The sequence below is a fragment of the Hypanus sabinus genome, chromosome 19 (genome assembly GCF_030144855.1).
Source record: "Hypanus sabinus isolate sHypSab1 chromosome 19, sHypSab1.hap1, whole genome shotgun sequence".
Taxonomy (NCBI): Eukaryota; Metazoa; Chordata; class Chondrichthyes; order Myliobatiformes; family Dasyatidae; genus Hypanus; species Hypanus sabinus.
The window spans coordinates 42,158,163-42,182,577 of NC_082724.1; the positions used below are offsets into that span (position 1 = coordinate 42,158,163).

The 24,415-nt window shown below is 39.4% G+C and overlaps 1 protein-coding gene across 1 annotated transcript in view; it reads right to left on the reverse strand.

Moving 5' to 3' along the window:
* Positions 1-24,415, reverse strand: part of chl1b (cell adhesion molecule L1-like b) — a 547,507-nt gene that overhangs the window by 221,662 nt on the left and 301,430 nt on the right. The window contains exon 19 of the mRNA XM_059944908.1: positions 13,380-13,602. Coding sequence (XP_059800891.1) covers positions 13,380-13,602 — 223 coding nt within the window. The remainder of the gene's footprint in view (positions 1-13,379; positions 13,603-24,415) is intronic.

Below are 24,415 nucleotides of genomic sequence, written 5' to 3' on the forward strand. Positions count from 1 at the left end.
AAGTGAATAACATTATACAATTATTGCTGATAAGGCCATTCCTAATTTCCATTACAAAGGTGACATAAACTACAGCGGTCCCATTGTGTTGCTAATTACAGAATTCCCATCTTTTCCTCCTATTCTCCACGAGAAATTGATTTGATTTTCATTTCCAATTACATATTCCGGTGAAAACCAACTTCAATTTTGATGATGTGTCTAGCACACACATTTGCCTAGTTTTCCTCTGCCAGACCAGACAACACAATGAAGGGCATCCTCAATGCAAAGATGCACTTTTTTTCCAGGAGGTCTGGTGGTGGTTTTGCCTCTTGGTACATCAGGTATGGTTTTATTTGTAGCAGATGAGAATGAGTTTAAATAGATTTGCCCCTTTCTCAATCCACTCTTCACTCTTGTGTCCTCTGACAGTCAGCTAATAGTGGTTAGTCATTCTGATGAAGGGCATCAAAGATTCCGTCCAGTGTATGTACGATTCCTTTGCGACTCTTGTTGTATCTTTAATTATGCTGTAGCACTCATATAATGGAGGGCAGGAAATGAGAATTAACAGGGATTGGCTTTGTCCAAGTTGAACCTCCTGGAATCAATATTTTGGTCATCATTTTCATTCCTTACTGATCATCACCATGCTACCAGCTTTGACAAGTCTGCCTTGTGTGTATCTAAGGATTGTTGTAGAAACACCAAAAATAGTATCAAGAGTGGGCCAACCAGCCCTTTGGGTCAGCTTCACCATTCAGCTCAATCTGTCGGCCGTGCAGCAAATATGGCAATTGAACTCGTGGATATGCAAGAGTCCGCTAATTATTATTTCATTGTGATCGCATTTAAGTCCATTCTTTTCGTCGTAGCGCTTGTCGAGACTTGAGCAAAGCACTGCAATGTTTTGCTGCCTGCTTGCATTCAGCCTTGCTAGAAAAATTGGAGACTTTCGAGTCAAATGACTCTGAAAGATTAGTAGTATTCATTTTATATTTCGTTATTCCTTTCAGCCACAGTGTTGGCTCCATTTTCCATTTGAGAGTTTTAGTTAACGGCCCTGTTTGGTCGAGCATTTATTGTTTTCTTTTCCCTCTAACGTCTGTGAACTATCAACCTGCTTCAGAGTCTCGCTCCGCACTTGGGCCATATTCGAACATAGTGACACAATCATGGCTATTATCCATTCAGTATCCTCTCCCCAACTGTTGCCATGTCCTTAAATCCCCATAGAATTAAGGAATGTACCTACTTGCTTCTTCAATATATTTAATAACTTGGCATCCACAACCTCCGTGTTGGAGAATCTCACAGAATCACTATGTGCTGGGTCAAGAATGTTGTCCTGATCTCAGCTTTAAATGGCATGGCCCGTGTTATGAAGCCATGACTCCTAATTCTGGACTTGCCAGTCTTTCAGAACATCCTTCCTCTCTAGGCTAAGGAGAACTTTATAGGCTTACATTACATCCCACTTTATTCCTCCATCCTACCAGCGGAAATGGGCTTAAATGACCCAAACTCTCTGAGCACCTCAGTTTTTTAAGACTTTCAGACTTCATCAGATACAGAGAGAAAAACTGCATTCAAAACTCCAGGTAGTGTCTCATCAAGGCCCTGTGAGGCCTCTTATATCTGTAATAAAGGATTCTGGGATGCTATTTGAAGATGCAATACTGTGAATACAAATGTCAGAATGTTCCTTGGTCTATCTGTGGAGCAACTCTTTCAGTTCACTCACTGGCTCACAGAGAACTTTGAAAGGATTACAGAGTTGGAAATGATTTGCTGCATCCCATTCCTGTCGCCCATGACAGGTGGCCACTGTGGCTTCATTCCTGCTTTGCTTAAGTCGAGCTTGCTAAGGCATTAAACATTGATCACAGGTCTGGAGACATGCAAGACCAGGGAAGAATAAAAAGACAGATTTCCTTGCCAAGAAGAACAGCACATTAGAAGATTAATTAATTGTTATTCCCTTGATGAGCCTTTTGTATAGCATGCACTTTATCTGGTGCCTTGATCACAGGTGAAAACAGTAAAAGATTCTTCAAGAGATATATTCCTTTGTGATTTTTGGCCGCATTAGGACACTCACTAGTAGTGCAATAGGAACCCACAATGTTAGAACAAAACACATTTTATGAGGAGTGCATCAATCAGCACACCCTTGGGCAGCTTGGAATTGCAAGCTTTCGAAATGTACATCTGTGCAATGGTAAAGATTTTCATCAGCAATGGCTTCAAGAGTATCACAAGAAAACCATGAATTATTCTTCAAATAAACTTGGTAAGTAACTAGTCTCCCATTGAGATAAACATTAAAGGTAATGGTAAGATGAACATTAAAGGTTCTGCAAGATGGCACCGGTGAACCACGGTAATGTTTTGTGGGTTACAGATAACGCTTCTAAATATTCCTTTACAGCACGTAATTTCCCTTTAAGCAATGTACTTTTAAATCATCTTAATGATCTATAGGTGTCATGATCTTCTGCAGTACAGAGTGGACCAGCAGGTACAGCACCTTTAAATGGAAGAACATTCATTGCCATGGCTGGAAGCAGGGAGGAAGTGGGACTCTAAGCAAGGCTACAATGCAAAAGGATGAGGCCAAGATTGCCCTCACCTGCGCTTAACAACTGGCTGGAGTGTTCACTGAGATCTTTAAACTCTCACTTCGGCAGTCTGAGGTAATCTCCTGCTTCAAGCAGGCTTCAATTATATCGCTGCCTCAGAATAACAGGGTAATCTGCCTCAATGACTATTGTCCAGTAGCACTTGCATCCAGAATGATGAAGTATTTTGAGAGGTTGGTGATGAAACATATCAACTCCTGCCTGAGAAGTAATGTGGATCCATTCCAATTTGCCTACAAGAGCAACAGGTCCATAGCAGATGCTATCTCATTGGCTCTTCACTCAACCCTGGAACATCTGGACAGCAAAGATGCATGGTAGCATAGTGGTTGGCACAATACTATATAGCACGGGTGTTCAATTCCCACCATTGCCTGTAAGGAGTTTGTTCATTCATTCTCCCCATGACCACGTGGATTTCCTCCAGGTGCTTCAGTTTCCTCACACAATCTAAAGACATACTGGTTGGTTGACTAATTGGTCCTTGTAAATTGTCCTGTGATTAGACTAGGATTAAATTAGCGGATTGCTGGTCAGCCAGCCTCAAAGGGCGGAAGGGCCTCTCTGTGCTGTAGCTCAATAAAATAAAATAATAACATCAGGATTCTTTTTATTGACTATGGCTCAGCATTCAATACCATCAGCCTCTCAAAGCTAATCAATAAGCTCCAAGACCTTGTGCAATTGGATCCTTGATTTCTACACTTGCAGACCCAAGTCAGTTTGGATTGGTAACAACATCTCCTCCATGATCTCCATCAGCACAATTGCACGACAAGGCTGTGTGCTTAGCCCCCTGTTCTACTTGCTTTACACTTATGACTCTGTGGTTAAGTAGAGCTGTATTGCCATATTCGAGTTTGCTGTTGAGGGTTGAATCAAAGGTAGTGATGAGTCAGCACATAGGAGGGAGATTGAAAATCAAGCCCAGTGGTGTCACAACAACCTCTCGCTCAATGTCAGTAAGACCAAGGAGTTGATTATTGACTTCAGGAGAAGAAATTCAGAGTCCATGAGCCAAACCTCATCAGAGGATCAGAGATGGAGAGCATCAACAACTTTAAGTTCTTTGGTGTTATTATTTCAGAGGACATGTCCTGGGCCCAGCATATAAAAAGCACAGCAGCATCTCTACTTCCTTAGAAGTTTGCAAAGATTTGGCATAGCAAAACTTTAATAAGCTTCTATAAATGTATAGTGGAGTGCGTAATAACTGGCTGTATCACAGCCTGGTATTGAAGCACCAATGCCCTTGAGTAGAAAATCCTACAAAAATTGTGGATATGACCAGTCCACCACAGGTAAAGCCCTCCTCACCATTGAGCACATTTACACAAAACACTGTTACAGGAAAGCAACATCCATCATCAGGGACCCCCCACCACCATCCAGGACTTGCTCTCTTGTCACTGCTGCCATCAGAAAGAAGGTACAGGAGCTTCATGACTCACACCACCAGGTTCAGAGACAATTATTACCCTTCGACCATCAGGCTCTTTTATCAAATGGGATAATTTCACTCATCTCAACTAGCCCCTTCATTGGAATATTCTCACAACCTATTGACTCACTTTCAAGGACTCTTCATCTCATGTTCTCGATATTTACTGCTTACTTATTAGTATTATTTCCTTCTTTTTGTATTTGTACAGTGTGTTTTCTTTTCCATACCCATTGAATGCCCAAGTTCGTGTGGTCTTTCATTGATTCAGTTATGGATATTATTCTATTATGGATTTTTGAGCAGACCGCAAGGAACTGCATCTCCGGTTTGTATATGGTGACATATAGTTACCCTGATAATAAATTTAATTTGAACTTTGAACTTTAATGGTGGATCAGTGCTACATTTAATAAGTAGCATATATTGGAAAATCTGTTTTCATTATCAATATTTTTCTTTGTCTGGATGGATTTCATTTCTGTTTTCATCTGAACAACTGGACTTGTAAATATATTAACATGTAATTTAAAACAGAAAAATAAAATAATCCACTCAAGTAGATGCAATTCATTGATACTGAACTCTTGCTTGAGATCTATATCATGTCTGGTAACATTACCAGTAAGTCTCAAGGTATAAACTAATTATTTTCATAGTCATCCTGAAATTAGCTTTTACATTTCATTTTCTCTAAACTTTCATTTGTTCAGGGGCTCTGAAAGTTTGAATAGATTGAAGAAGCATTTTGTATGTAGCTATTTTTAATTGTTTTGAGTTGCTGATTTGTCCATTGCTAAGGATATCCTAAGCATAAACCAATGATTCTGTTATTTCAAAGTGAGAACAGAAGATGCACACCTTCAAAATTCTGTCCCAAGAGAAGATGCATTGAGCTGCTCTGTGTCTAATTTGGCCCCAGCCCTAATTACACTGGAAGGATTACTGGGTTCAATTGCATTGGGCCTCTTGCTTCTGAACTCGGTTAAAGTAATGTCTCTGTGTTCAGTAGACTTTAGCCACTCTACACCCAAGATTCTGCTCTGAAATACTCTGACAAGAGACAAGGCAAAAGGTAGAAACCTACCACCTATCAAAGTTGTCAGGGTGTTGTGATGTGATTTGAGACTTTATCCTCAAGCTTAAGAGTCCAGTTGCTGTGAACAGCCTCACTTGATGTATCCCTCAGATTCTCATCTGTCTCAATGAGGTAATCTCTCATTTTTCTAAACTCCATTGGATAGTTGTTAATCCTACATATTCTCTTCTCACAGAACAACCCACTAACTTAGATGGTAATTTGGCCAAATCTATGCCACACTTACTCCAAGTACATTCTCCCTAAGTACAGAGATACAATCTGCTCCACATAAGGCCTCATGCATACAAGCTCAGCACAAGCAACCATTTGCCTTCCCACCTGCTTGCTTTCTTATGAACCATACACCAAGATGCCTCTACTAGACTGACATCTGTAAGGCTTTGTTATAGTTTAAATTGAGTGTCCTGCTCTTCTCCTCACCCACTTTTCATCACCTCGTCCCTTTCTTCATCAGTGAAGAACAGCTCTGCAGCCTGCAGTTGGGTCAAGGCTCACACTGAACTGAACTAAACTGAATACCACTGGACTCTTGGTTTGGTGTTCGATATTCTATATGTTATTCACTTCCTTTTTGTTGTTTACATAATTTGTTCTTTTTTTGTTGTGTTGGCGTTTGTTGTTTTCTTGAACTGGTTCCATGGTGTTTCTTTGTTTGTTTGTTTCATGGCTGCCTGTGGGAAGATGAACCTCAGAGTTGTATTCTGTATGAATACTTTGATAATAAAAGTACTTTGAATCTTGAATCTTCATATCTTTGAATCTTTGAAGTTCATCTGATTAGACACACCAAAACCATACCAAAGTTCAAAATAATATTTAATATCAAAGTACATTTATATACAAACCTGAGATTCCAGGCATACACGGTAATTCAAGAAACATAACAGAATGAAAGAAAGACCATACCCAAGAGGACAAATAGTCAATGTGCAAAAAAAACAATGAATTGTGCAAACATAAAAGATAAAAAGACAACAACAACAACAACAACAACAACAATAATAATAATAATCAAATAAATAATAAACCTCAAGAACATGAGATAAGGTGACCTTCAAACTGAGTCCACAGGTTGTGGAAACAGTTCTGCGATGGGGCAAGTGAATTTGAGATGAATTATGCCAGCTGGTTCAAGAGTCTGATGATTGGGGTAGTGTGGAAACTGAGGCTCCTGTAATTTAGAAACATAGAAACATTCGTCACCACCTTTGATTCGGCCATTGGCAGCAATCTTAAATATTGTATTGGAGCTGTGCTTCACCTCACAGTCTTAAGTATAAAGTGAGTAAAGCAGAGGGCTAAGCACACAGCCTTCTGGAACACCCGTGCTCATGGAGATGGCGGGAGCGATGTTGTTGCCAGTCCAAACTTGCTAGAGTGTACAAGTGAGAAAATCAAGAATCCAATTGTACAAACTTGTATAGAGCCCAAGGTCTTGAATCTATTGATTAATTTTGAGGAGATGATGGTATTGAATGCTGAGCTCCAGTCTATAAAAAGCATCCTGATGTTTATATCTTTGCTGTCCAGATGTGCAAGGGTTGAGTAAAGAGGCAATGAAATGGCATCTGCTGTGGACCTGTTATCCCAGTAGGCAAGTTGGAGTGGATCCAATTAGTTTCTCAAGTGATAAGATATACACTGGTGGTGGAGACTGGGCCAATGCTAAAATTATAGTCTGACTATTTAAGAGTGAGAATAGGAAATACACTTTAATATAATTGGTGTTAGAACCTGGAACTTCATCTAAAATGATTCATTACAACAACTGATTATTTTTCAAGGCAAGTGATTAATTTTTGAGTAGATGTGCACTTAAAAGGTTAGGAGCACTAGGAAATGCCTGCAGGATTATGTATATGAATTCAATGATTAATATTATCAAGAAACTTTACTTCATGCATTTTTGAACTAATTGGGTGCTGTGTTTTATGACAAAAGGCCTTCTGAAAATCCAGAGCCACTACATCCACAGGTTCTCCTTTATTTATTCTACTAGCTATATCCTCAAAAAGGTCCAGAAGATTTTTCAAATAAGATTTCCATTTCATAAATCTATGCTGACATTTTTTCACCCCTTGATGTTTTTTCAAAGTCTGTTTTAACAAGCTTTATTATGGACTCTATTGTTTTCCCTATTACTCATGTCATCTTAACCATTCTGTAGTTCCATGCCTTCCCTTTCCCTACATTTTTAAATCATGGGGATATGTTTTCTACCTGCAAATATGCTAGAACTATCCCTTAATCTACAAAAGTTTGGAAGATGACTACCACTACATCCATTATTTCTGAGGCTTATGTTGTCCATTACTCTGCAATGCAGATTTATTAACTTTTGGTACCATTAGTTATTCCAGTACTATTAGCTTATTCTTAAAAATTTCCCTTTATATTTCCTTTTCATTGGAGCCTTGATCCCACCAGCATTTCTGAGAAGTTATTTATGTCCCCTTCCATGAACATAGAAAAAAACTATTTGATTAATTGCTCTGTCATTTCTTTATTCCCCACTATAAATTTTGTAGTTTCTAACTGTAAGGAACTCACATTTGTCTTCACTAATCTTTACCTTTATTAATGAATTATAAAATCATAAAAATCAGTGAGTCAGATTGAAGTAACTTAATGGAACTGTTAAATGAACATTTATTTTAGGAATACAAATGAACTGGACTGAATGAGGTTGTCAAAGGCAGTTGTGAGAAGTGAGAAAGAGTGACATAACATTGTAGAAATGATATTTCACTTGCATGTAAGTGAAAGAAGCCTAAAAATGAACGTGCATGGTGAAGCATTCGAGATTTGCCAGACTTGTCCTGTATACACTAAACACTTTGTACAGTATCCAACAGCACTCAATAACACTGCATGTAATGGCAGTCACTTATCCAACAGGTGCTCCAACATAGGAATTTGCTCTGTGGTCCATTTACTTTCCACCATCCTCATTTGATGGGCTGAGGATTAGTCTTAGCGATTAGATCCTATTAATTACTCCTCATAAACCAAGAAAGAATATGGCATAACATTATTGGGAACTAAAAGTCCAAAATTCCCTTGTTCCACTTAGTTACTGCTTTTTTATACATTGTAATGAATGTACCACAGTTCTGAGGGGCCGAAAGGTGCAGGGTAGCCCCCTCCTTTGTGAGAATCGCAAGATCACTATTGATTTGGGTCAGAAGACCCAGGAAATGAGAGAGACGTGCAGAATGTCTTGTTCCCCTGGCGATATATAGCTACCGGAAACAACCATTGTCTCTTGAAGATGAACTTGTGTATTACAACACTGTGCTATGTGGAAGCCCTCAGACAAAGTGGGCTGGTTGGTGGAGGGATTGCATCACCCCCCAACCTGATTGACATCTGAGACCCTGTGAGTCAGGATAAAAGAGGGTCTGTGTGAACAGCCCCACAGACACACCAGAAGAAACGCTAGTGATCCCGTAATAGCGGAAGCCGGTGGGGGAGGAGGCCACGTGCGTTCGGTTCCACTTGCCCCGGAACTGGTGGCTTTTACCATGGAAGAACGGCTTTTAGCTACCAACGGGGAACCTAACTCCCAATGACTCTCAAAGAATTGACATCATAAAAGGAATGGGCAAGTTAAACCTCTGTCTTTCTCTCCAACCAAAAAGGCTGCACCCTACAGCTTGAACAAACTAAAGTGCATTTTATATTTCCATCGGACAATACATTATCCCCTGGACAACGATAGAGCTATTTCTTCTTGATTATTATTATACCTGCACTTTTAGATTTAGTATTGACAACGTATATTATCTGTATGTTTGCGTTGATATTATTTTTGTGTATTTTTATCAATAAATACCATTAAAAATAGTACCATCAGACTTCAACGGACCTCTCTATCTTTGCTGGTAAGTGACCCAGTTAAGGGGTATGTAACAACATCATTTCAATTGACTCTCATGCTCATTCCTAAAATGTTACTTTTAAGAACTAATAGTTTCTATCTAGGGAGCGTGCTCAGTAAGGTGCCCACTTGTTCATTCTCTGTAATAGTTGACAAGCACAGAAATATTATATTTAAGATTTCTATAGAAAATAGATACATCAAGTCCTAGAGTTGCATAACACAAAATCGACCCTACACAACACCCCCCTCCAGCATGTGTATTTGCCTATCTGCACATCTCACTTGCCAGCATGAGGGTGATATCCTTCTATGTCTTGTTTATTTACATTCTGGTCTAAATATCTTTTAAATACGTAACTTGTATCTGAATTCCCCACCTCCCTTGCCAGGCAATTTCTGATACCAACAACTATATCTGTTAAAAAAAAAATTACTACTGAGATCCTTCTTAAAATCCTCTTGTTTCTGATACCCCTACCAGGGGAAAACGTTCTGACTATCTAACCTCTCTATGTGTATTGTAAACTTGTACATTTATGTCAGGTCACTCCCCAATCTTTTTTGCTCCAGAGAAAGTAAGACCAGCCTTTCCTCGCTCTTTCTTTAACTAAAGTCCTCTCATTCAGGCAACATCACAGCCAATCTCCAGTGCACTTTCTTCAGCACAATCCCATCCTTCCTATCGTGGTGAACATACTTAGACACAATACTCTCATGTGGCCTTGCTAGTGTTTGGTAAAATGGCAACATCATGACTTAACTGTTTTATTTTATTCTCTCTCTCTCTCTCTCTCTCAAAATTATTTTTTGTATTAGACATATCATACTCCTATTTGATTTCCCTAGGTGTTTTACTTTGCAGTTTAGCCTTTGTAAATAAAACTACAAATTGCCAACATTTCTGATTTATTTTTTGAGCAGAATGAACGTGAAGCTGTTGACCTGCCCCTACATCTCTTCCCTCACTACCATTCGGGGCCACAAGCAGCCCTTCCAGGTGAGGCAACACTTCACTTATGAGTCTGTTGGGGTCATCTACTGTATCTGGTGCTCACAGTGTGGCCTCCTGTATATCAGTGAGACCTGACTCACTTCACAGAGCAACTATGCTCCACCTGCCAGAAAAAGTGGGATCTCCCATTGGCCAACCATTTCAATTCTATTTCCCATTCACATTCTGACATGTCAGTCCATGGTCTTCTCTACTGCTGTGATGAGGCCACACTCAGGTTGGAAGAGCAACACTTTATATTCAGACTGAGTAGCCTCTAACCTGAGGGCATATACATCGATTTCTCAAACTTCCGGTAGTTGCTCCCCCACCCCCACCTTCATTATTTCCATTCCTGTTTCCTTCTCTCATTTTAACTGCTTACCTGCTCATCACTTCCCTCCGGTGCTCCTCCCCTTTTCCTTTCTTCTATGGTCTTCTACCCTCTCCTATCAGAATCCTCCTTCTTCACCCCTTTATCTCTTTCAGTTATCATCTGAAGTCTTTACTTCACCCTTCCCCCTTTCCCAGTTTCAACTATCAGCTACCACCTTGTACTTCTTTCTCCCCTCTCTCCAACTTCTTGCTCTAACTTCCCATCTTTTTTCCCAGTCCTGATGAAGGGTCTCGGCCCGAAATGTCAACTGTTTACTTTTTTCCATCGATAGTTCCTCCAGCACTTTGTACTTGCTGCCAGCACAAGTTTCCCTATGGATTCACCAATGTTGTTGTAAGTATATTATGCTCTTATGCAGGAGCAGCAACTTTTACTTTGAATGATTATAGCAGTTACATTTCTGAGTTATATTTCTGTAATTTCTCTTCAGCTTTCTTTTTGTTGTATGTTAAATGAGTATCATAAACATTGTAAAACTGACCTTGCAATCACATGTAATTTTTACTCAGACAAAGTCGTTGCTATTCAAGGTGAGTGACAAGTTATCATTCTGTAAATTTGTATTAAATGGACAAAATAGTTCTGAAGAAATTGTTCCAATATATCAACAAATCACAAATTCCACAGATCAGTGTAAGGACTAACATTTTCAGCAATGATTCTTGATTTTTCTTACTGTAATGTCAACATACCAATGTTCACAGGAAGATGGTAACAAACATAAATATAAACCAACCTGGTCCCTTCTGGTTTTAATAGCTGGAAGCAAGTGATCAATTTGCCTCAGGGGTGATGGGTGTTAAGCTGCATTCCTAAATATAATTTATCTTTTAATGTACTGGTGTAACGCTCTGTTGGCTGAATTCAACAGAGCATTACACCAGTGCATGGGGACTGTATGAACCCTTCCCTTGTCCATTTGCAATCCCACTCTGCCAACCTTCTCAGCTTGTCACACTCAACTCTGCAGGCAGTCACTCTTGGACTACCCATCTCTCCAATGGAACCAGACAATCACGACCTGTTGAAATGCTAACCTACATTGTCAGAGTCCAACTTCTAATCTGGAGTCGGATGCTGTTCGGGGATGGGCGGAGAAGGGCTTGGATATGGGTGATTAGTATTTCTGTAGCTCATACTTGACAGGATTCTTCCCCAGTGTGCCACTAACTTCCCACACTTAGTGTCCTTCTTGGCTCATCTCTGGATGTCTTTGTGACCAAAGTTCAGCCAGATCACAGCTGTAGTTGGAAAAAAAATACTGAAACAATGACTACATGTTAATTTGTCAGGACCCAAATGAAACACAGAAAGAACTCAACTAGTCAACAAGCATCTGTGGAAAGAGAAACCAGTCAACATTTTAGGACAATGACCTTTTTCTTAGATATTTTTCATTCTCGTATGTTGCCTCCCACATTCTTCTCCCACCTGGTAGTTACCACCAGTCCCAGAAGAAATTTTAACAACAGACAAAACAATGTTTGATGTTCTTGGGTGTCCACATTTCTACATTATAGAGCACACTTGATTCTTGATGGTGAACTTAATACTGAAAACAGTACCAAATGTTATTTAATGTTGGACTGTGGATGAAGCCTACGTATATGACCTGTCCCTTGTTCCCAAGAGGACAATTAAGAGTCAAGGACATTATATTTAACTGGAGTTGCATATGGGTGGCTGTCTTCTTCCATAATAAACTAGTTGGAACTTTAGTAATGTTGAGCCTATTCACGGTCAGATTAGTCATTGTGCCAGCCTAGTAATGGCCAGGTTATTGAATTTAGTTGCATAACATGCCTCAAAATCACTTCTGGTATCCTGTTCAAATATTAGTAGAGCACTGCAATCATATGTTCATGGAAACAGAGAGATTCTGCAGATACTGGAAATCCAGAATAATACACTGTCAATACCTCCAGTTGAACTTTGTCTTTTTGTGTGTTTTCCCCCTAGCCGTCATTCTGTGGTTTTGTGTTGCCATGTGCACTTGTTTGTTTTCATGCCCCATGTGCTCCTGTCTCCACTCCTGCTCTACTCCGGCCCCTGTATCACTGAGTACTCCGCCTCTCACCTGTTTCTCATTATTACCTGTTTTGCTGCCACTTCTGTCTCATTGTGCTCCACCTATTGCCTCATATCTGTACTCTGTCTTCTGAATATTGACTCTGCCTGTTTACCGATTCTGGTTTTTGGATTTTCTGGATGTTTTGATCTCTGCCTAAACTTTGACGCCAACTTTGTTTACACCTAGGGATTTGTTACTCAATTAATATCGCTGTGTGCACAGTACTGGGTCTGCGATTGGATCCCTGGTCCAGTGTCCTGACATACACACAAAATGCTGGATGAACTCAGCAGTGTAGGCAACATCTATGGAAAGGAATAAACAGTCAATTACCTCTCCCTGTGTCCCACCTCCTTCCCTTTCTCCCATGGTCCACTTTCTTCTCCTATCAAGATTACTTCTTCTGCAAACCTTTACCTTTTCTATGTATCACCTCCCTGCTACTCATTTCACCCCCCCCACACTTACTTTCCTCTTCACTTCATCAACTATCACCTCTCTGCTTGTACTCCTTCCCCCCCTCCCCCCCCCCTCCCCCCACCTTCTCATTCTGGCTTCTTTCCACTTCCTTTCCAGTCCTGATGAAAGGTCTCAGCCTGAAACATCGACTCTTTATTCCTTTCTGTAGATGCTGCCTGACCTGCTGAGTTGCTCCATTATTTTGTGTGTGTTACTCTACGTTTATGTACAAATGGTTCTAAAATAGCTCTTATTTTACACAGTTAGAAAGCATTTCTAATTTAAAAATCTTGCAAATTAATGTATATATGTATTAAATAGGAACACATTTACAAAACTGATTGGAATTTTCCAGTACTTTACAAATACAGAGATGTTTCAAAGTATGAGTGAAGTAAAAAGAATACTTACAATCCTCTCCTGAATATCCTGTTACAATCTTTGGATTAGGACCCGGTCCAATATCATTCAAGGCTTGTACCTTGATGTCATAGGGTACAAATGTCGGGGTATTCTCAACAAGGTGGTGATGTTTACTGCTTACATATTCATGCCAAGTTACTTCATCCCCTTGTCGCCTCCAACTAACATTGTATCTCAGACCAGGTCCATTCCAATCAATGCGTTTCAGTGGCTGCAAAACAGAGAAGGTGTTAGTGGCCTATGAGTAAACTATGGAGGACTCTCGCCTATTTAAAACCAAAGGTTCACTTCCAAGCAAAGCTTGTTTCAATATCAAAGCTTAAAGGAAAAAAGCATAAGTGGAAGGAAGGATTTTATTAGCAATATAAGAAATGCACATGGGAAACAAAGAAAACAGTATTTTGTACTTATCAAGAAGAACAGCCTTTTGAAAATATTGTAAACATGTTGCATAGCTAGAATAAATACATGCTTGGTTCAAATATATGCGGACTGAAATAATTTCATTGTGCACAAGAACCAGCTTCAATGAGAGTCTGCTTGAGAATGAAATCCACATAATTGATTGAAGTTCTAATACCAAACACTGATGAAATTATTGTAAGAAAATCTCTTCTAGATTTCAAGTTCATTTAATGGTCATTCAGCCAAACACATGTGTACAGAAACAGTGTTCCACCGTGTGCTGAGGTGCAAAACCCAATACCAACACTCACACAACACACAACCCATATAATAGCTGGAAAAAACATACAGTCAAAAAAATGTTAATAGCACAGCACAAGTCCCTGAGTGGCATGGCCTGTAGATTGAAGGTGCATGGGATGTTGCCCTGGAACCATGTTTCTACAAGAGCAAGCACATAGCAGTTTCTCATCATGCAATTTATTTGATAAATTACCAATTTTCTTGTAATGTGCATAATTGATATAATAGAATTGTATGGTACATAAATTCTGTGAGCAATTTCAACTCCACTCTATGAGGCCTAAATGTGCTGGGTGACTCTGATTGGAACTGCTGGCCTTTAGCCACTCAGTTAAGTTAATCATGGACTGGTGGGCACATCCTGTGGTTTTGAGACTTTCTAATAGATTATTATTAATGTTAATACTATTTTTTGCAGCCAAGGCTTCAATGTTGCAAATGACAGATTAATTGCCTAGTGCGACAATATTGAATGAGATCGTACATCTTTTTTGGGTATAAGAAGACTGGTCTGATTCTGGAAATGTATCAAAGACTCAGAATATACTGTAAACTGTAAATTAAATCAAACCATAATCCTAGATGCTGAAATAACTGTGATGTTGTTATTAAACAGATCCCAGCTGGTGCAGAGAAATTGCAATATTTGGAAACTGGAGTAATGTTTGTGCTGTTCCAGGTTCTGCCAAATTAATTATACATATCCCATTACTTGCAGTAAACCTCATTGCTCAATCTTTAATGGTGTTAACAACATCTATGTTGTTAACACCAAGCAGTTTCTGATAATGTATCTCTGGTCTCACTTCATCTTTGGTGATTCTGGCAAGCGGGAGTTAATTACAATTCACTCTGTTTTGTACAGGGTGACACCATGATGATTGATTTGGCTTAGGCAACTATCAGTATAACTTGCACAGGTTTCCTGTGGAAATCAAAATCTGAAGCTACTGGAAATCTGAAATATACACAGAAAATGCTGGCATCACTCAGCATGTGGAAACCGAAACAGAGTTCAGATTCCAGATCAAAGACGCTTTGTCAGAACTGGGAAGGTAGAAAATAAGCTTGTGTCAAGTTACAAAGAGGGTGGGGGATGGAAGTTTTTATATGATTTGGGGATGGATGTTTTTATGCAATTGCCCAAAATCCAGGCAAACTATAAATATTTTTTGGTAGGGATAGATGAGAGTTCAACTTAAGTTAACTGTTGAAAGAGGAGCAAGGTTTTGGAGGATCTGTATGATATTTTGAAAGCTCCTATTTTGCTGCTGGGGTTTCTAGGAAAACTGAATATCTTTGCTTTTGAAGGGTTTGCAGTTACTTTCAATTTCAAATGCCAGCCTGCTCCTGTTATCTCTGAAGATCAGTAAACTCTCCTCCACTGAATTTGGAAGAGAATAAAGCAACCAATTACAAAAGAGACCTTACATTTACAACTGTGGATTATTTACAACTGTCAGAGAAGAGTGGCCTTGCACGTGCCGCAGAAACAAGGGCAGCAGCATGCTCAGATGTATCAGTACAGCGTTCCTGCCAGAAAGCAGGAAAATCGTTTCATCCTTTCATGGCTGCAGAGAACAGGAAGCCTCCAGAAGGGCAATGCAGTCCAACTGGATGGAAGTGGCTGAGTCTAAAATTTTCAGGATGCTTGGAGGGGAAGTAAACCTTGAATTTCAGTACATTTTGCTCTGAAAATCGTGTTGTCTGCTTCATTTCCTCCTCCCTCCCATAATATCCTGATCACTTCTGATCCCTTCCCACCACCTTCTTGACATTCCAGAAGCAGCAATAGTTCCTATCTGGAACACAACATGAAATCTATCTGGACCTGCAGCTGGAGTTTTACTAAGGTGTTGGCGTGGACTCAACTAGCCAGCAAGTGAGAAACTGCAGGACACTTACTATCTGCACCGTAATATTGTTTACAACAGGATAGACTCGTTAAATCCATTATTGTTATCAATCTGTGGAAGCTGCAATGATGTCATCAGTGAATGGACAGTTCTTGACACCTAAGCCCCCCAAAATTTTAGCCATCAGCCATACAGGGTGTATTCATCAATATGTTGGGGAATCCGAAAATGACGTGCAATATCAGGCAATCAGCGCAGCACACCAGTTATAAATTTGATGGAAAGTCAGTTTTTTTTTATTTCATTGGGAATGTGAAGGAGAATCTAGTCCATCATTTCCTTGCATTGCTAGATGGAGCCAACCTCTAAGATATCTAAAGATAATGCTCTTTCATTTATAATATTCTTTGTTTCTCTAAATCCAATGTAAGAAAATGAACTGTGAAGCCCACTGGTACATAAGAAGATAGGAGCAAGAGTAGGTCAGGCAGTCCTTCACGCCTGACCCTGTATTCAATACGATCAGGGTTAATCTGCTTCAGATCTCATCTCTTCTGGGCCAGTTCCCTATAGCCCTCAACTTCCTGAACTCCCAGAAATGTTCATAATTTCCCTTTTAATACCTTCAATGATCTGGCCGGAATGACACTTTGGAATAAAGGATTGTAGAGATTCTTCATTTCAAAGTGTAAAAGTAAGAGGAAGATTTCCATTTTAAAACAGTCCAATCATCCTGTAATAATGACCCATCATTTGAGATTTCCCCATTCAAGGAAATGTTTCCACATCTCTAACTTACCATATCACATCAGGAATTTATTTGCTTCACTAAGATTTCCCCTCATATTTCTGAAAGCCAAAGAACATGCAAAAAATTTCTTAATTCCCAAGATCTAACCATAAAAAACCTCTGTTACCAGAGCCTAACCAAACAGAGCTCACTCCTTTCTTATGGTTTGATTGAGACAATGGCCTTCCACCGTTTCAACCAAACAATATTATCACCACCTGTGATTCATATCAAGGGTCACTTGCAAATGAAGGACTTGGTAAAAATACACGTTATTAGTCTTTATGCCCACAAAACTACTAGATTTTCATGGTTCACGCATATCTTTCAGAGAGGAAAATCCTCCTCCATACTTTGTCAGATTTAGATACAAGCCAGACTCCCCAATATGGTTGACTCTTAATGACCTCCAAAATGGCCAGTCATAACAGAATTGATACCTTGAAATAAAGAAAGGGGGAAAAAAACAGATGGACTAACTGTCATCAATTCAGGCACAGATTTTTGATGCACCAAAGTCATTCCCATCGCACTTGGCCTTGTGAAATCATCCTTCACAAATATCTCGGAACTGCAGTTTAAATTAGCAGGTTGCCCTGCAGACAGGTCAAACAATAGCCTGACATTGCTGAACTCAGAGGAGTAAACAATTGACATGAGTACCAGACACCTTCGTCACAGTCCCTGTTTAGATACTGCCTCACTGGCTGGAAAGATGAGTCAGAGTGTCAAAGGTGTGATATAAAGACTGGGATGGGTAACCCTTTGAGTACTTATCAGCCCAGAGCTTATGAAGTCAACTGAATCAACATTGCAGGAAAACTTCTTCTGAATTATCACTCTGTCCTTCCTTAGCCGATAGACCAGTGTTCTTCCAAGTTAAATAACACTTGGAAGAAACACTGAAGGAAACCTGGGCCACATGGGAATTTAAACTACAAGCTGACAACCAGAACTGTAGACATCTTGACAAGATAATTCAGGGATGACAAGGGTAGGAGATCTCAGTGGCAACTGAATTATTATTGCAGAAACATAGTTGTGCATATTTATTTATTTACACTATTACAGTATATAACTTCATTTGTGTAAATAGTTGACAGTTTTACTTATTTTATCAACGTAGAAGCAATGTAGTATACAGAAGATTGCATTTAAGAACTGGGATGTACTCTGTGATCTGACCTTCATTCTTTGTTCCTGCTGCTGCTTAATTGATAGCTGATGCCTTTAGTAAAAAATGTTCTGTTCATAGCTACATCTGTCTAATTGCCCGTGTAGCAACATAAATGCAGGCACTGCACAGGTGTGGGTAATTTTTTAAACATATATATCACAAAGATTAAGATTACAATTCAGCTGCTTTAGCATTTCTCCTCCTTCCTTTCCCTCAAACACAGCTAAAATTCCTGAATTTCTCTGTTGCTCTTTTTCTGAAGTTTCTTTTTCTGCAGATCCAAGCCTATTTGTTTTCTTAATGTTTCCAAGCCCATCTCCATACAAGTCAATTCCTGTTTGATCTAATCCCATCAAAGCCGTTGACCACTCCATTAAAACAATCTTCAACAAAGTTGCCGCCTACAGGTTTGCCACCTTTGGGGCATTGTCTCACTCTTTATAAACTTTGATCCATCTGCATACTTCAAAAACAAAAACAATTAACTGTTCTAATTTCCAGCATTTCTCCTCTGATACCCAGAATGGTGGAATTGTATCTGTTATGTTCCAATCTCTTTTAATCAAATTGTATTCAGATTTTGAATTGCTTTTTCCAACTCCTACAAGCAGAAATCTCCTGGGGATTTGTCTTTGGACCCATTTTTCCTCAACTGCATGTTCAGTATTGTGTGTCACGTATTTTGAAGGTACATCAAATGTAAACACTCAGCTGTAACTCACGAGCACACCTTGGGCCACATGACTGACTAACAATTGCCACAGCATTTACCTGACATACACTATTGGATGAACACAAATTTCCTACAGCGTATGAAGCTTTAGACAATGAAACCTATTCATGCAATTACTGCCTCTGGAAGTTAATAGAACTGGAGTAATACAGTTTGCAAATTTAATGCTGTGTTCAAATCATATAAGACCATAACACAAAGGAGCAGAATTGAACCACATTGTTCATCAAACCAGCTCCACAATTCCATCATGGCTGATTTATTATCCCTCTCAAACCCATTCTCCTGCCTTCTCCCTGTAATCTTTCATGCCCTGTCTAACCAAGAACCTATCAACCTCCACTTTAAATATACTCAATGACTTAGCCTCCACAGCCATTTATGGCAATGAATTCCACAGATTCACGACCCTCTGGCTAAAGAAATTCCTTCTCATCTTCAATCTAAATGGATGTCACATTATTCTGAGGCTGCACCCTTAGGCCCTTGACTCCTCCATGACAAGAAACATCCTCTCCATATCCACTCTATCTAGGTCTTTCAATATTCGATAGGTTTCAATGAGATCCTCCTTCATTCTTCTAAACTCCAGCAAGTACAAACTTAGAGCCAACAAACATTTCTTGTACATTAACCCTTTCATTTCCAGAATTATTCTTGTGAACCTCCTCTGGGCCCTCTCTAACGCCAACACATCTTTTCTTATATAAGAGGATCTGTCAAGGCCCAGCATGTAAGTGTAATTATGAAGAAAGCATGGGAGTGCTGTTCCCTTTGATGTTTGTGAAGCTTCAACATCGCATCTAAAACTTTAACAAACTTTTATAGCTGTGTGGTGGAGAGCATATTGATTGGTTGCGTCCTGGCCTAGAATAGATACACCAACTCCCTTGAACAGAAAACCCCACAGAAAGTCATGGATATGGCCCAGTCCATCATGGGTAGAAACCTCCCCACCATTGAACACATCTACAAAGGGCACTGTCACAGGAAAGCAGCATGCACCATCAAGGAAAACCTCCATTCAGGCCAGGATCTTTTCTCACTGCTGCCAACAGAAAGAAGGTACAGGAGCCTTAAGACCCATGCCATCAGATTCAGAAATAGTTATTAACCCCTCAACCATCAGCCTTTTTAGCCAGTGGGGTTAACTTCACTCAACTTCACTTGCTCCATCACTCTTTCCACAATCTGTGGACTCACTTCAAGGACTCTTCATCTCATCTTCCCCATATGTATTATTTATTTATTTATTATCATTGTTTCTTTTGTCCCTTTGTACTTGCATTCTGCTGTATTGCATGCATTAATTGTTTGTACATTCTATAGGATGTGGCCTTTCATTTATTTTATTATGTTTCTTGTATTTACTGAGTATGCCCACAAGAAAACAAATCTCAGGATTGTAAATGGTGACATATGTACTCTAATAATAAATTTACTTTGAACATTGACATTTGGAACTTGGTTACAATACTACAAGTGCAGTCTGATCAATGCCTTATTAAGCCTCAGCATCACTTTCTTGCTCTTATCTTCTATATCTGATTTTCTTGTTCCCAAATCCAGTCCATCACTATTTTCATCTCTGTGACGTTACTTGTCCATTGTCCTGACTCAGCTGATCTCCCTCTGAAACCTACACATGCATTCGGCACATAACTACATGTTAGTCCATCTCCCAGCATCTACACTGCATAAACTGCACTCATCCAAAAATCTGCCACCATTATTTTCAGTCACTAAAGCATCTTCATTCCTCATACTTTTGCTTGTTGATGCTGCCTTCTAGTCTCATGACATATCAATTTTAAAGTTTCTTCCTTGCTGAAGGCCTAAATGTTTTGATTTATAACTCTGAATAACATCAGTGCAATGTTTTCCAGGTACACAAACGTTATAGATCTCTGTGCTCCCTAAGTTCTAATCACTGACATAATCCTGATTTTAAATCCTTCTTCTCCCTCTGAGGTACTCCCTTAGGGAAAAGGATACATGTTCCCAATTCAATTAGGAGGTGGTTGATGAAATCAACGTGGGACCTGCAGACCAACATGTATTGGGCAGAAAGGGATCAAAGGGCTTGGTTGGTGATAACATATCCTCCTTGCTGATGATCAACACTGGCGTACCTCAGGGGGAGGTGCCTATCCTACTGCTCTACTCTACATATACATGACTCTGTGGCTAGGCATAGCTCAAACACCATCTATAAATTTGCTGATGATACAACCATTGTTGGTAGAATCTCAGGTTGTGACAAAGGGGTGAACAGGAGTGAGATATGCCAACTAGTGGAGTAGTGCTAATAGCAACAACCTGGCACTCAACATCAGTTGAACAAAAAAGCTGATTGTGGACTTCAGGAAGGGTAAGACAAAGGAACACATACCAATCCACGTAGCAGGATCAGAAGTGGAAAGAGTGAGTAGCTTCAAGTTCTTGGGTGTCAAAATCTAATCTGGTCCCAACATATCGATGTAGTTATAAAGAAGGCAAGACAGTGGCTATACTCTATTAGGAGTTTGAAGAGATTTGGCTTGTCAACAAATACACTCAAAAACTTCTATAGTTGTACTGTGGAGAGCATTATGACAGGGTGAGTCACTATCGGGTTTGGAAGGGCTACTGCACAGGACTGAAAGAAGCTGCAGAAGAGTGTTAATCTAGTCAACTCCATCTTGGGTACTAGCCTACAAAGTACCCAGGGCATGTTCAGGGTGTCTCAGAAAGGCAACGTCCTTTATTAAGGACCTCCAGCACACAGGACAGGCCCTTTTCTCACTGTTACCATCAGGTAGGAGGTACAGAAGCCTGAAGCACATACTCAGCAATTCAGGAACAGTTTCTTACCCTGTGCCATCCTGAATTCCTGAATGGACATTGAAACTTTGGACACTACCTCTTTTTTTAATATACAGTATCTCTGTTTTTGCACTTTTTTTCAAATCTATTCAATATATGTAATTGATTTACTTGTTTATTTATTATTTTTTTATTTTAGTTATTATTTTTTTCTCTGCTAGGTTATGTATTGCATTGAACTGCTGCTGCTAAGTTAACAAATTTCACATCACATGCCGGTGACAATAAACCTGATTCTGATTCTGTATGGCATTCTCCTTTCACTGATTGTGCTTAGCCTACAGGTATTTCTGTCAGACAGACTTCAAGTATTCAGTACATTCCATTTTACTATTCCAGCACCTCAAATAATACTAGGTCAGAATTTCCCATTGGTCAGTGAGAATTTCTTCAAGGAGACTTGAAGAACTTGAATTATTTCACTGCCCACCAGGGAATGGCTTGCTGTGATGGAGCTCATGGTGGAATGATAATTCTAGAAGTCCAACAGATGACATTGCGGAATAACAGACTGGTTGAGTTTGGTCCAAGTCTTCATGCTTGTCCAGGTACATTTATCCAGCCAGTGGTTTCGATGATTCTCTGGATGTAGATTTTGTGCTATGATGTGCCAGCTGTGGATTTTCTATGAAACCTCTTTTTACTGGCATCTACGGAAACCTAGCTCGTGATCCCCTCGCTGACAGCCACTGGAGTCAGTTTTGAGAAAACCACCTTTTTTGTACTCCATGCACCTATGGTCAGAATGATATGGGTCCCACTAAAATCAGGAAGTTGGGATGTTTCGACCACTTGCACACCGGTCTGAGTGAAAACTGTGTGAATACTGCCCACTTGCAATTATCCGTCACCAAGAAATAACAGATCATACACAGCATACAACTATAAAGAAGGTGGATTTATGAATGTCGACTTAATCAACTTGCTGTTAAAAAAGAAGGAAAACAGTCAAATGTGTACAAGGTTGGAGATCAGATCTCCCAAAAGCTGGATGTGTCCGTTTCACTCAGGGCGCCAACTCCTATTCACAGGTCACTGGTAGAATTTCCCATCTTGGGACTCCATCGAATCGCACATTCCAGCTGCTTCGAATCCTCTGGCCGGTTCTCTTGAGCCTCTTCTCCCTCCATCTCCCACCAAAAAGACATCGACCTGTCCCAGTGTCTGTCACAAAACCCCTTTGCCCAGCTGGCTGTAGAACCTTCTCTCAATTCCACCATTCTAATCTGCTGACTTGACATTCCTAAGCTGAACATCACAATCCCTTATCTTTAACGGTAACCTAAACACTACCTGCAGAATGCACTGCTTCTACAGAAAGCCATAAATGAACTACCTTACACATTGGCAGTAAAAACAGTAACATCAGGGCGTTATTCTGGGAATCTAATAGATGCTATGGCTGAATAACAGGCAGGTTGAGCTTGATCCAAGTGATCATGTGTGGCGCCTTGCCCAGGCCTCAGTCATCATCGAAAATCGATGGACAGCTGAAGAAAGGTGCATGCACTGGAATTTAGATTGTCCAGTCACCCTAATTTGTGCTGCCTTGATCCCAAGTTCTGAGATCACCTACACAAAGCTCTTTGTCTTTTCATCTCATCCTCCAAGAAGCTCATTAAATTCTGCCTCATTAACCAGGTTTTTGGTCATCTGTTCTGGTGATTTTTTTCAGTGTATAATTTCTGTTTGATAATTCTTCTGTTAAGCATTCTGGGTCCTCTCAGTATGGAAAACACTATACAATGGCAAGCACTTGTTGGAGAGCATAATTTGCAAAATGTCAAGACATATCTCATTACGTATTTAACAAAATAAGGAGAAATCAAGGTTAATCTACTGTTAATACACCTGAAAGCTATTTGAAAAACAACTTTTGCTTTGAAGTGACATGATTTTAAAATTTATATAACTTGGCAAAGCTGTTTTTATTTCTTGTGAAAAATCTTAACTTATATTATGATCAACTAGATTTTATTACCTAGTTAATTATTTCAAAAAACACATTTTAATACCATTTTGCAAAGTTGGTGCTCAGAATTATCTTACAGATCTTAATTTATTATGTACAATTGAATGGGTAACAAATGAAACATTTATGGAATGTTACACAAAGAATCTTCCACAGTATGTACGTATCTAAGTACATTTATTGTCCAAGTATAAATACCATTTTAAAACTTGAGATTCATCTTTTTACATACATTCACTGAAGACAGAAACACAATAAAATCCATGAAAAACACCACACAACAAAGACCGTCAAATATCCACTGGATGATAAAAAACAACAAATCGTACAAACAAGGGGAAAAGTAAACAAATAATAAGCAGAATATGAACTGAAAATGAGTCCATGCCCATACAGCCAGTCCAACATGGAGGCAAGTACAGCCCATGGCTGCAAGTCATGGCCACTGAGAAAGAGTCAGTTCAGTGCTGACAGGACAGGCTCAGGTGGGATATTCTGGCTGATATGGAGTAGAGAGCTGTACAATAATTTGTCCCCGTCCTCAGCCTTGACATCTTTTTACCCTGGCTCAGCACTTACTTATTTGTTAACGCATTAAGCTACAGCTTATATTCAATTAAACCAGACTACTTCTTTTACAGTGATATTATCAGATTATTAACATCATGAAATTATTATCAGTTTGCACTACAAATGCTATATTATTGATAACATTTCAACAAGAAATGTCATCTATTCCAGCATTGCAAAGAAAAGACGGCTCTTTAAAGGATCCTCATATTTTCTTTGCTATTGTTTCATATTAGTACAATCAACATATTTTTTGTAAAGTAAATCTTAGTTTAGAGTTAATAGATGAATATGACAAACTACAAAGCACAGATCCAAGATTTCCATTCATGAAATGCCTGTGCAATATTTTC